This window comes from Aulonocara stuartgranti (assembly GCF_965226115.1).
Source record: "Aulonocara stuartgranti genome assembly, chromosome: 22".
NCBI classification, from domain to species: Eukaryota; Metazoa; Chordata; class Actinopteri; order Cichliformes; family Cichlidae; genus Aulonocara; species Aulonocara stuartgranti.
In genome coordinates, this window is record NC_138957.1 from 11,843,897 (window position 1) to 11,858,171 (window position 14,275).

General features: G+C 40.9%; 1 protein-coding gene across 4 annotated transcripts; it reads left to right on the forward strand.

The window, feature by feature from the left end:
* Positions 1-2,676: 2,676 nt before the first annotated feature.
* LOC309698237 (uncharacterized protein) lies at positions 2,677-13,498 on the forward strand. Of its 4 annotated transcripts, none has more exons than XM_082520551.1 (16): positions 2,678-2,791; positions 3,566-3,624; positions 3,881-3,898; positions 4,076-4,108; positions 4,234-4,269; positions 4,393-4,422; positions 4,517-4,546; positions 4,684-4,725; positions 7,473-7,502; positions 7,609-7,659; positions 7,751-7,783; positions 7,967-7,987; positions 10,404-11,141; positions 11,448-11,504; positions 11,644-11,693; positions 13,110-13,498. In XM_082520551.1, exons 1-15 carry the CDS (start codon positions 2,781-2,783, stop codon positions 11,652-11,654), a joined length of 1,200 nt encoding a protein of 399 aa, XP_082376677.1. In that variant the 5' UTR covers positions 2,678-2,780; the 3' UTR covers positions 11,655-11,693; positions 13,110-13,498. The 4 variants fall into 4 exon arrangements, with proteins under 4 accessions (XP_082376679.1, XP_082376677.1, XP_082376678.1 ...); XM_082520550.1 differs by having other exon boundaries at positions 2,679-2,791; positions 13,103-13,498; XM_082520553.1 differs by lacking the exon at positions 4,234-4,269 and having other exon boundaries at positions 2,677-2,791; positions 13,103-13,498.
* The last annotated feature ends 777 nt before the right edge of the window (positions 13,499-14,275 follow it).

A 14,275-nucleotide genomic window follows, 5' to 3' on the forward strand; every position in this document is an offset into this window, starting at 1 on the left:
TACTGCTAGCTTGAAGGCCTGCGGTACTTAGCCGATTAATAGAGGTAGGTTGATCATATTTAAGATTGAAGCATTAATTAATGGTAGGACTGATAAAGGTAGGGGTCTAACAGACATGTTGATGGTTTGGAGGAAGGAATTACTGAAGTTAGATCAGAAGTGTCAGGGTTAGTGCTGTGGCAGGCAGGACGAGGACCCAATTGCTGGACTCAGAACACAAGAGGGGTAAACTAAGAGAGGAAACAAAAACCTAACACAGGAAACTAGAAACTAAGATCTAAGAGTGTAGGAAACTAGAACCTGGGAAACTAGAAATGAGGAGACAAATGAACATTAAGACAAAGGAGACTAGATGTGAAACGTAGAATACAGAGGAAGAACAGTAACCTAGGGATTAGAAACTATTAAAGCACAAGCAGAACCATGAACAACAATAAATCAAAGAATATTAATTAAACCTGAAACAGTGTGTGACAAAAAGATCAACTGGAGAAAAAAAATCTAAATAAATATCAATGGCATTGAAAGCAGCTGTACATTATGTTGTGTCTGTGAGATTGTTATGAGTTTTCTCTAATGCTTAAAATTTTATTTGTGAAGCCATTTCTAGTTAATGTTAAAAGAATGGTTCTCTCAATAGTGTTCTGACTTTTTGTCAGCCTGGCTAGAGTGCTATTGGCCATTTATTTTACATGAATTTCTTTCTTCCTAATTATGTCCCTTCATCTATTTTCTTACCATATTAATTTTACCTTCCTCTGTCTTTTCCTCACTCTTTTATTGGGACTGCTGTTCCTCATCCAGCACTTCTTCATAGCTAATGTTAGCAACAGCTACCTCTTGTGATGGCAAGGGCTTTATATTAGTTGTTGTTGGTGCTACTGTTGACTATGCAGCTGCTAAAGTTACATGTTTCTGCATCTGTTTCTAGTTTCTTTCTTTCTCTCAGCTTTTCAGCTTTTCAACCACTTCAACACTACAGTCTGTTGTACAAAGTACACAAGTACAACGGGAAGTTAGGTAAGGAGCCAGTTGTGGTAAGAGATTTGATTGGGCAAACCATTGTCAGTATTAAGAATGAAGCCTGTACCCTGTGTAATTATATATTTGGCCAGATTTCTAGAAATAGGAGCTGCTCCATCAAAGTTGGAATGTTTCTGCTTAATTAGACCCAGTCTTCACTAGAAAGTTTCTGAATTAAAAAGCTCACCTTTTTTTTCAGTCCTGGTGTGCTGACTGTAAGCTCGTCTGGAATCTGGTGCAACTAGGTTCCAGAAGTGTGACTAGCTGGCTGCATGGATGAATTCATGACTCATGAGGATAATTCACAGTAAATAAAATGTTTTCACAGAGACCACGCCTACCACACAGTTATTGCCAAATCTGTAGTCAGCTACTCTGACATCATGTTTGCATAATCAGCACTGTTCACCCACACTGTGAGCGCCTGCTCTTTGTTTTAACAGAGCTAGCACTCTTTCATGCTGCAACAGTGGTCATGTTAAAGCTTACAAGGAGTGTCTCAAAGTCAAACAAGTTCATTCTTTCCCTTCTTTTGAACACTGGAACTCAGAACTCATTGTAACCATTTAAAATTATAAAACAACTTTTGGATAGAGGGAGAGCAGGTCATCTAACAATTGAAAGGTTGGTAGTTTGATCTCCAGCTAGGGCAACTACTGAACTCTGAGTGTGCGTGAATGTAAGATACCTTGCTTAGACACTTACTATACAAGTACCAGTCCAGCCAAAAAAATAGTTTCTATACAGATTCATAGTCAAAGGAGCTTGCAAAGAAAAGCGTCTGGACTTATTTAAGTTGCTTGAAGACGTTTCACCTCTCATCCGAGAAGCTTCTTCAGTTCTAAGGTCAAATGGTGGGGAGTCCCAGATTTAAACCTAGTGGGAGTATCCCTCCACAGAGGGACAAAAGGATCCCCTGATGATCCTCTAATCCCCTGAGCCAAGGTGTGAAACTGGGTGTGGGTTCCAATCAGGGTTTCGGGTGTGCTCATTGTGAAACCTGGCCCCACCTTATCATGCGAATTCCTGAGGGCAGAAATGAATATACAGATTCATAAAAAGATCTAAAAACAAAAGATCAACAATACAGACGTGAAGAGGAAAAGAAGACGCTCTTTGTTTTTGTGGTCCAACCGGTTCATGTCTGAGGACATATTCATTCCAGACACACACATGCTCACACACACATCTCTGTACATTTCCTGGTGGAACAGCTAGACGTGGTTACAATGCTTTGTCTCAGCGTTACGTTTCAAACGTTGGTGCTGCGATAACAATCAGCTCAGAGTAATTTAATGCTGATCAGACGAAAGCACGAGGAGTTGAAGTTGAGAAAACATGAAAAAACATTCTGCAAGGAGAAACGAGTTAAAGGCTTCATTAACTGGAGTTCAGTCCAAGGGTCATTTAAAGGAAAACACACAGGAAGCAGAAGCTCTGAGACCACCACTTTGGTTTCATTATGAACAATAAGTGAATGCTGTTCTGTTCTAACCCTGCATCTCTTTGCTTTTCGTGCTGATTCACCACAGGGTCTAGAATAATTTGGATTTAATTCTGTGCTCTGAATGTAAACAGGGCACTTTTAAAGAAGCTCAAAGTGAGTCTGTGCAGATGCCCAGGTGATCGGAGGAGGGAGCAGAGGAGGAGGAGGAGGAAGAGGAGGAGTATAAAAAGCTGCTGCTCTCTTTCAGTCGAGTTTAAATACACTTAAGTTTCACCTGATCAGAGCTTCCATCAACCTGCGGATTACCGACATGCTGCAGCGGTGAGTTCATTCTTTAGCTACACATGAGCCTGCTGGGTCAAGACTGTCTTCAAACTTTGAACCGCTTTAAATGGTTTCACAAAGCTCAAGAGGCACTCCTGCTCTCTGCCTGGAAAAAATCATGAAGCTGATGACTCAGAGTTTTTCAAGAGCTCCTTTTCAACCTTTGATCTGATTCACATTGTACAGTAACAAAGAGAGGTGAAATAATTTCAAAGTCAACTACAGCGTGAAGTCTGGCTCTGTGTGGTGCTGCTGTCTGAGTTCAGGCCGTGTTCGGTTGTTTGCTGGCTGAATAAATCCTGTTTCCTCTCACCAACAGTAACACACTGATCCTTAAAGGTTCTCCGCGCTGGCTCGCTATATGTTGGTAAAGAATAGATGCTTTGTGTGTTTCTGAGGAGGAGACACAAAGGAGCCCAGTCATTTAACCTGAGATTGATCACCTGGCATTCATCACTTCATGTTCTTTAGTTTCTTTCCTGCAGTTGTGTTGAGAGAGAAGTCCTAAAATTATGGCTTTTGATTAGATTTCCTGATAAATCTGTCCCTATTCTGGGTTCAGATTTACGTTTAGCTTTAAATTTCCATTTAGACTATTAGCAAAAACATCGAAAACATGTCAAAACCACAGCAACCGATTCATCGAAAAGCTTTTGTTCTTCATGTTTTTACCAAGATAGTCAAATTATGCAAACAGGCTGCAGTCAAATCACACTTTGCAACACTTTGGATTGAAAATTTTGTGTGTGTGTGTGTGTGTGTGTTTTGCAGGTCAACTGTGTTGCTGCTCTTTGCGCTTGTTGCTGTTTCACTTGCAGCTCCAGTCCAGAGTAAGCCATGACATCATTATCATCATATCATTAATCAATCACGTTTATCAGTCTGTATTTTCATATGAAATTATAATTATTTAACAATTCAAGTGTTTTTACAGATTTATTTTACAGATTGAATTAACTGTAGTGACCTAATTAAGGGTCATTAGTATTAAAAGCCCGTAGTCATCAGTTATGATTTTACATGTGGCATGTTTGATATGAAACATGTGGTCAGTGTGTCTGATGTCATCATTTCTTTTCCTTCCAGAGAGAAACTCAGAAGATGGTAAATATAAGGTCGCTTGCATTAGTTAAAGATTTGACCTTTGATCCTGCCGTTTCAAAAACAATTCAATTTAAATCAGTGTTCAGTCTGTGTCCGAGGTGGTGAGTGGTGGCTGGAGTACCACCTACAGACCTCAGAGGTCGATATATGAAAGTGGTTTTTTTTTTTCTGTTCCAGAGAGAATTCTGCCTCTGTTGGAGCACCTGAATGGTAGTGCGCGCACACACACACACACATGCACACACACACACACACGCACACACACACACGCACACACACACACACACACGCACACACACACACACTATTGTTCATTCTGTTGATTTTGTTTTTAGGTGGCAGGACAAGTGAACCTGTCACAACAGAGCCAGGTAACAATACAACACACACTTCACATTGTTTACACTTCACACTAGAGACACACACACACACACACACACACACACACACACACACACACACACACACACATAATTCTTTTTCTGTTTCCTCAGATGTTCATGAAAGTGAAGAGCAAACTGAAGGTAACTTTTCTATTCATCTTTCTGCTTAGCTGTTTGCTTACCTGTCCGTGTGCTTACCTGTCCTTCGCTTCCTCTCTCTCTCTCTGTGCTTCAGCTCCTTCAGTTGATGCCACTGGGTCACCAGGTCAGTGGAGGAGGGAGTGTAATTTTTTTTTCATTCTTAATTTAAAATAAATCTTATCCAGATTACAGCTGTGATTCAGTTCATCATTGCATCGCTTAATCCAAACTCTACCATGTTTTTTCTGTATATTGATTCAGATGTCAGCGATGAAGGTGTTGCCATGACTGACAGCGATGAAGGTGAGATGAAGGTTTTAGGAGTAGGTCTACTGTTTTATGTCCAGACAAAGAAGGAGGAATGAGAATCTGCACATCTGGTCAGACACAAACGCAGCTGACTGATCCTCTGGCTCAGCGTAGAGCTGTGACAGAGGCTTTATATGCCCAATCCTGCACATCACAGCGGGGCATACAAAAGTATTCGGCCCCTTGAACTTTCCCACATTTTGTCACATTACAGCCACAAACATGAATCAATGTTATTGGAATTCCACGTGAAAGATCAACACAAAGTGGTGTACACGTGAGAAGTGGAATGAAAATCATACATGATTCCAAACATTTTTTATAAATAAATAACTGCAAAGTGGGGTGTGCGTAATTATTCAGCCCCCTGAGTCAATACTTTGTAGAACCACCTTTTGCTGCAATTACAGCTGCCAGTCTTTTAGGGTCTGTCTCTACCAGCTTTGCACATCTAGAGACTGAAATCCTTGCCCATTCTTCTTTGCAAAACAGCTCCAGCTCAGATTAGATGGACAGCGTTTGTGAACAGCAGTTTTCAGATCTTGCCACAGATTCTCAATTGGATTTAGATCTGGACTTTGACTGGGCCGTTCTAACACATGGATATGTTTTGTTTTAAACCATTCCATTGTTGCCCTGGCTTTATGTTTAGGGTCGTTGTCCTGCTGGAAGGTGAACCTCCGCCCCAGTTTCAAGTCTTTTGCAGACTCCAAGAGGTTTTCTTCCAAGATTGCCCTCTATTTGGCTGCATCCATCTTCCCATCAACTCTGACCAGCTTTCCTGTCCCTGCTGAAGAGAAGCACCCCCAGAGCATGATGCTGCCACCACCATATCTGACAGTGGGGATGGTGTGTTCAGAGTGATGTGCAGTGTTAGTTTTCTGCCACACATAGCGTTTTGCATTTTGGCCAAAAAGTTCCATTTTGGTCTCATCTGACCAGAGCAGCTTCTTCCACATGTTTGCTGTGTCCCCCACATGGCTTGTGGCAAACTGCAAACGGGACTTCTTATGGTTTTCTGTTAACAATGGCTTTCTTCTTGCCACTCTTCCATAAAGGCCAACTTTGTGCAGTACACGACTAATAGTTGTCCTATGGACAGATTCCCCCACCTGAGCTGTAGATCTCTGCAGCTCGTCCAGAGTCACCATGGGCCTCTTGGCTGCATTTCTGATCAGCGCTCTCCTTGTTCGGCCTGTGAGTTTAGGTGGACTGCCTTGTCTTGGTAGGTTTACAGTTGTGCCATATTGCATCCATTTCTGAATGATCGCTTGAACAGTGCTCCGTGGGATGTTAAAAGCTTGGGAAATCTTTCTGTAGCCTAAGCCTGCTTTAAATTTCTCAATAACTTTATCCCCGACCTGTCTGGTGTGTTCTTTGGACTTCATGGTGTTGTTGCTCCCAATATTGGGTGGCTGTAGCTCAGTTGGTAGAGCAGGTCATCTACTGATTGGAAGGTTGGTGGTTCGATTCCTGGCTTCACCTAGTCCGCATGCCATATATCCTTGGGCAAGATATTAACCCCAAATTGTTCTCCGATGTATCCATCGGAGTGTGAATGTTACTTAGAAAGCACTTAGAACAATATGCTTGTGTGAATGCACAAGTTGTGTAGAGTGCTCAGAAGAGTAGAAAAGCGCTATATAAGAACAAGTCCATTTACCAATATTCTCTTAGACAACCTCTGAGGCTGTCACAGAGCAGCTGTATTTGTACTGACATTAGATTACACACAGGCGCACTCTATTTAGTCATTAGCACTCATCAGGCAATGTCTATGGGCAACTGACTGCATTCAGACCAAAGGGGGCTGAATAATTACGCACACCCCACTTTGCAGTTATTTATTTGTAAAAAATGTTTGGAATCATGTATGATTTTCGTTCCACTTCTCACGTGTGCACCACTTTGTATTGGTCTTTCACGTGAATTCCAATAAAATTGATCCATGTTTGTGGCTGTAATGTGACAAAATGTGGGAAAGTTCAAGGGGGCCGAATACTTTTGCAAGCCACTGTAAGATGCCAGCAGGCAGTGCATAAATAGAGCGCAGAGGAAGCAGAAGCAGGAAGCAGATGGAGATGGCTATAATCAGATGTAGCTATATGAAATAAAAGCAACATCAGGAAGAAGGAACACAAAAAGTTGGGCTGAACTCTAGAAGATGTGAAGGGTGAAGGTAACTGTGGTCTCAGTGGTAATCAGAGCACTCTGTACAGTGACATCAAAGCTAGGCAAGTGGATCCAGCAGATCCCAGGAACAACATCTGAGATCTCTGTCCAGAAAAGTGCAAACCTAGGTACAGCAACGATACTGTGCAGGACCCTCAAGCTCCAAGGCCTCTGGTAGAGGACTCAAGCTTGAAAGGCTAGACCTCCTGCTGGGATGAAAGGGTTTGTTTTTTTTACCTGAGATTTTTTTTTTTAACTCATTAATTACTGTGTGTGTGTTCACCTATCTGTCTATGGGACTGCTGTAGCAGGAGGTAGAGCAGATCATCTACTAATGGGAAGGTCAGTGGCTTGATCCCTGGCTGCTCCAGTCTCTATGCCAAATATCCTTGGCCAAGATACTAATCCCAAGTTGCTCTCCATTCGCATTATGAATGTGTGTGAATGTTCAATACAAAGCACTTAAGGATGAGCATGTTTATGTGAACATGTGAATGTTTTAAGGGGTTCCAGGAGAGTAGTAAGGCTCTATACAAGAATCAGTCCATTTAACATTCTGTGTGTTTCAGCTCCTTCAGTTGATGCCACTGAGCCACCAGGTCAGTGAGTGTAATAAAGCTGATTTTAACTTAAAATCCACTTTGAAGTCTGAATTCATCAAATAATTACCCAGATTTTGTTCTCACTCTGTTTCTTTCATGTAAGGTGGTTCAGACATCAGTGATGAAGCTGATGTTACAGCTGACAGCAATGAAGGTGAGAGGAGACAGTCTGTTGTTTCATGCTGAGACACAAATGATGAAACACACACAAAGCATCACTCAAGTTTTATTTATATCTTGCTCAGGTGACGTTAAAGATTCTCCTGAAGAAACTGAAGGTAATGTTTTCACCTCTCTGTCCAGCTGACTACAACCCAGTAAAGCATGGAAATCTCTTCATATTTGTTGGTGGGTTTGGCTTAAGCATGCAGGAAGGAGCTAGTTTTGAAATGTTGCTTAAAATGTCACAAAGCACAAAGAATCTACTTTGTACACGTCTTTACACATGTTTATCTCCATAGATGCTGCAGAACAGTCAAATGGTAAATATTTTCTTGTCTTTAGTTTTCTTAAACTTTCTTAAACTTGATGGACTGAGACTGAGAGCAAGCAAGCAAGCTGAGAGATGAAGGAAGTTAAATTTTTCTAAAAACATACAAGGAAAAACATTTTTACCTTTGTTTCTGATCCTTCAGAGGAGACTGATACACAAGGTTAGGGCGTGGTTTGGTTTTTAAAAATAGCACACTGGAGGAATGAGGAACAAATAGAAAATCAATGTGATAGAAACCAAAGCGTTAAAGGGATGATAACAGTCAGCAATAAAGACTGTTCCTCCTAAAAGCAGGACATGCTTCACACGTCTCTGTTTAACCTCCTTTGACTCTTTGTGTTGTTTAATTTCAAACTGTTCCGGAGTAACTACTGTATTGTAATTGTATATGCTACTATTTTTAACTTGTGTAAGATATTTTAACAGAAAAGTAGTTTATCATCATAAGAAAAATTAATGAATACTCCTGTATTCATTAATTTGGCTGTGAAAGCGCTTAGACATAGAAACGAGAGTTTGTAAGAATGGATGTGAATGGGTGAATAAGTTGTGTTGAGTGTTGGGAAAGTTACTTTTCAAATGTATTCCACTACAGATTACAGAATACATGGCCCAAAATGTAGTTTGTGACATATTCCATTAAGTTACTCAATATCTGTAAAGTATTCTCAACATTATGGATTACTTGATATGTTGTCATGCTTTTTACAACTACATGAATGTACTATTGCTGTGTGATTTATTACTATTACTAAAGGCTACTTGCCACCCAGCTAACATTGTTAGCTGCCATTAGCTGAGGTTAATTCATAGACTGCAAACTGTTAGACTTGATGGATAGCATTAACAGCCTGCTAACTGGAAGTAATCATGTGCAGTTCTGAAAGCAATATCAACTAGATTTTTAAACCTAATATAAGATGAGTAACAGTAGGGTGGACATTAGGCAAGGCTGCACTTTTTGCAGTGATCTCATATAGAAAAAGAAAATTCTGTATCAGTAATATGTTTTCTTTCTGTCTGCTTCCAGAGCTGCACATGATTATTTGCAGCTAGCAGGTTGTAATGCAGCCTTCAGTAATAGTAATAAATCACACAGCAATAGTACATCAAATATACTACAAGGTAGTTGCAGTATGCTAACATCAGTTTTTAAAAAAGAACTTACTTCCAGATGTTTCTTTAGGTTGAAGTCTTTTGACGCTGAGAGCAGTTTGGTTGTTGGCAAACAGAGTTTCCCATATGGAAAAGAAATAGTAAAAACTTATATTCTTCAAGGGGTCTTATATCTGTTTTCACTCTTGTATGCTTTTCATACAAGTTTCACACAAGACAGATACAAACTTTATAAGATTTATATATATCTTTTCCATATGGGTTGCATTGAACGCTCAGATTTCACCCATTCCTTTCTTCTTTAAACGTGAAGTGGTGTCGGAATTTCCAAGTAAGAAATGAATTCCTGCCCGTGCACTGCTGGTTCGGTTGTGCTGGCTCCAGGTCCACTGTGTAACTGACACCACCAACATTAACAGGACACGTACATTAGAGCTTCTTATTGCATGTTTTGTTTGGGTTTAGGACAATGCGTGGAATTACCAAAATTAGAGAGGGGATAGCCAAACATATGAAACAGGTAATGACTGCCGTGTAATCCATTTATTTCAACAAAGTAACTGTGTTCTAATTATCACCTATTTAAGCAGTAACTGTAACGGAAAACAGTTACTCATATTTTGTATTTAAAAACGTAAAGCTGGTACATGGATTCCGTTACTCCCCAACAATATGCGTTGACTAAAGCACTTTGAGTGTTCCAGTAGAGTAGAAAAGTGCTGTATAAGAACCACACCTTTTCCCATTTAACAAACTTGAGTAGTGTAGTGCATCTGTAGCTGCTGGAAAGTTGTTAACAAGTAAAATTCTGAAGGGGTCCTGGTCTGTGCCGACTATGTCATTGATATGTCAGCCACAGAAATGTGCATGTCAAGGTTCACTTTACTTCTAAGCCAAATGCCAGTCTCGTCAATTTTAGGAAGTCAGCAATAAAAAGCTCATTTATTAATTTATTAATATGATGATTATTAATATGAGTATATCTGAGCAATTAACAACTCAGAGCTGGCACACATTACCTGGTGGGATGATCATCAGGTCTGTCAATCATTAAGAAATGAGGGAGTGCAGCGTGAAGCAAAACCAGTCCAGCATGTGTCCTCCTTCCAACCTTTGGGTGACGTCCTCAGGAAGTGTTTTAAATGATGAGGAGTGTTACAGCTCTTATTGAAGCAGAATCCATGATTCATAACAAAGTTTTTTTTTACTTTCTGTGTAAGCACAGTTGTAGGACAATGAGCTTATTCCTCATGTTCATCACAGACATAATTATTATCTGCAATCCACAGAGACTGCAGAGTCTGTGCCCGAAAACAGCGCCGACACCAGCACGGAGTCTGAGCCAGCACCTAATGGTGACAAAGAAGATGGGGGGGAGGCATTGAGTGATGAAGAGCAGGAAGTGAAGGAGAAGGGAGATGAAACGAGTGAAAAAGATACCAGTGAGGAGGAGGAGGGGGGGGAGGTGGTGCCTATCATAGAAGAGGACAGCAAAGAGGAAACTCCAGCTGAAGAAGACAGCCAAATGAATAACAGTGAGATTGAAGACATGGTGGAGATAGAGGAGAAAGAGGCTGAGGAGGAAGAAACAGAAGAGGAGAATGAGGAGGAGTTCAAAGAAGTGGAGGAGGAGAAGGAGGAAAAAGAGAACGATAATCAGGATGAGCTAGGGGAGGATAAGCAGGATGAGCTAGGGGAGGAGAAAGAGGAGGAGGATGAGCTAGAGGAGGATAAGGAGGAGGACGAGTCAGAGGAGGAGGAGCTAGAGAAGGAAAATGAAGAGAAAGAGCAAGATGGGGATAAAGAGGAGGATGAGGCAGAAGAGGAGAAGGAAGAGTTAGATCATGAAAAGGAAGAGAAAGAGGAAGATATGGATGAGAAGGAGGAGCAGCGGGAGGAACTGGAGGAAGGAAATGAGGAGGAGCAAGAGATAAAGGAGGAGGAAGAGGAGGATTTCAAGGATGAATCTGAAAATGCAGATACTGAAGAACCTGATGAAATTGATGATGGTCTGGACTCCACTGAAGGTAAAAAATGATGAACTGGTGTGATTTATGTCACAAATTCATGTGGTCCCAAACAACAATCAGAAAATCCAGAGTGAAAAATCAGAGGCTGACAACGAAAACACTCTTGAAGAGTTCAAAGACCAACTTAAAGAATTTGAAGTCATTAATAGACAAAGATTTAAGATGCTAATGAAGGAAAACATTCACACAGATATTAGATGAGTTTCATTTGAACATCTCAACTGGGATTAGAGGAAGCAGACAATAAGACTAAAAGTTCAGATGAAGGGAGCCACAGGTTCTTAATTCTTATTCTTGTTACAGCAACACCTGCTGGTGAACTGGACCAATCAGATGATGCCACCCCCGTCACCAAACAGGGTAAATTTCATATCACATCTGCAGCCAATCACATTTCAGACAGAGTCAAATCTACTTCTTCTCTGAGAAGCACAAAGTGGAAACATGAAGTGTTTTACATCTTGTTGAAGTAAAAATGAACATCTGTGTTTTCTTGTAGCTACCAGTTAGATGCTTCGCCTCTGAGCTGTGGGAGCTCAGCAACTGCAGGTACCACACCATATTGTTTTCACTGATGGAGACAAACCTCTCCATAATCACAGATTATAGGAAAACACAGTCTTAGTTTTCATGGGACCTATTTAAGTTCTCCGAAGCCCAGAGTATCCTTTTCCTATAAAACATAGGAGTAGATCCTGAAAATGTTCATGCTAAAGGAACCATACATTAACAAACCAGATGGTGACATATCTTGAGAAAAATAAGTGCATTTTCAACAATAATGTGTCATTTCTTTCATGTAGTCAATCTAACGTTATTAAATGCTCATTAGAATCTAAGTGCTAGAGTATGTCTTATACTAGTTATACTAGTACTAAACTAAACTTCCTTTGACTCCAAAAATAATGTGTACAGATTAGAAAAAAACTTTACTTTTCTACTGACATCATTTGGAGACCTCTGACTCGTTTTTCACCAATTCAAGGAACATTTTTTTAATTTTGTTTTCACGAAAGTGTGACTGTTTGCAGCTTCTATAGATGTGATGTTTGCTTTTAGAGTGTTGATGGAGAGAACTATAGAGAAGGTTGGTGTTCGCTGTGTCTTTGTGGATCACCAGCTGCTGAGAGTAGCTATGGTACTGCATGAGGAAGTATGTGTAGGGAAGGATGGTGGTGCAGGACATTTATGAGGACAGAGGGTGACAGGTGAGTTCAAGGTAGGGGTGGGATTACATCAGGTCTGCCCTGAGCCCTTCTTGTTTACTGTGGTGATGGACAGGCTAAGGGATGAGAACATGGACCTCCCAATGCAATCCTCTACCTGCTCCCTTGAGCCTCTTCTCTCCAGGTATGCCTCTGCAGAGAGAAGGAAAGTGAGTAAAAGCAAGGCAAGAATACATGTGAATGAGAGGGAGACATGTAAGGAATACAGACAGTGAAGGCAGATGAGTTTAAATACCTGGGCTTAGTGGTCCAAAGAAAGGTGAAGAAGAGAGTGCAGATAGGGTCGAGACAAGCATCAGGGGCGATTTGTGACAGAGCATAGCAGCAGCAATGAAAGGGAAGGTTTCGAAGATAGTAGTGAGACCTGCTGTGATGGATGGTTTGGAGTTAAAGATATTAGGATGAGCAGGATGGACTAGAAATCAATGAGAGAGTGGATATATCGGATAAAGGATGATGAAGTTGAAGCTATAGGAAGAAAAGAGGAAGACCTCAGAGGAGGTTTGTGGGTGTAGTAAATTGGGGCATGCAGAGGGCTGATGTGACAGAGGAGGATATAGGGATAGGAGGAGAATGAGCACCTGATAGAGAAGGAAAAAGGGAGTGGAGTGGCTGCAGGCCATATGTAATAATTGTTACTGTGAAGAGTCCATCCCAGATAGACTTGAATCAGTCACTGAGCAGTGAAGCAGTATGAAGTGAACCGAGGTTTTCTGTGCTGTTTCCTGACAGAGCCAAGCCCACAGCCTCCACAGTGGAATCCAGCTGCCATGACTTCAACAACCTAAACTGCATGAATTTCAACGTTCAGCCAACTGTTGTTTCCTCTCCCCATTTTCTAGCAGTGTCTGTTTTAACCTCTGGCTTCTTTGGTTTTCTCAGATTAAAAAAGGAAATGTCTTTCACCTGCTGACTGTCTTCTTTTCTGCCATGTGTCTCTCTTTCCAGCTTCTTGTCTGCAGAAATATTAAATCAGCTGCTGAGCTCAGATCTGTTTTGTGTGTCTGATTTCACACATTAACATGTACATAAGTCCCTCTTTAATTTACAGAGAATGTTTTTAAGGACGTGAAAAACCAGTCAGTGGTGTATACAGAGGAACTGCTAATAAAGTTTGAATTGTCGAAACCTCATCGACTCTTTCTTCCAACAGTCAGCATGCTTCCCTGAACCAGTAATGACGTGATTTCAGTCACACATTTTTATCATAAAATGTGACGTTATTGTTCAGAAGCTGGAGCAGAACTGAGATCGGAAAGGACCAACAAGTGTATGCTTTATTCATTATTTAGAAAAATAACTGATGACTGGCGGCTCATGTGGTAGAGCAGGGTTCAAGGTTCTTTATTTGTCACATGCATAGTTATACAAGTATAACACACAGTGAAATGTAGCCTGACACACTCCTCGACATGTGCAAAAATTGGGGGGGGGGCTGTAGAGGAAGAACATAATAAATATATATATATATATATATATATATATATATATATATATATATATATACATTGGGTGAATGTGCAGTAGTAGCAGCAAGCAGGTGAATTCTGTACATTAATATGAATAGACATCTGACTATTTTACAGGATAGACAATATAAACATATTTAAAATTAAAGGAATTGAAATGTACATTGTGCCTTGGTTTAGTGTCTGGAAGAGAGTCGTGTCTCAGTCAATTATAGATGATGTGAGAGGGCGGGTGTGTGTGTTTAGGGCACGGATGGCTTGGGGATAGAAGCTCCTCTTGAGTCTCTCTGTCCTTGCCCGGAAGATGCGGAACCTTCTACCAGATTGCAGAAGTTGGAACAGTTTGTTGCCAGGACGGGACGGGTCCTTCAGTATCTGCGCTGCTCTAGTTCGGCATCTCCTGGTGTAGGTGTCCTGAAGCGGGGGGAGAGCAATC

Bases quoted from the DNA above. Each gene is read 5' to 3' on its own strand.
- LOC309698237 (XM_082520551.1), top strand. The intron at 4,547-4,683 runs GTCAGTGGAGGA...ATATTGATTCAG, and splicing joins TGATGCCACTGGGTCACCAG to ATGTCAGCGATGAAGGTGTT. The intron at 7,988-10,403 runs GTAAATATTTTC...TGCAATCCACAG, and splicing joins TGCTGCAGAACAGTCAAATG to AGACTGCAGAGTCTGTGCCC.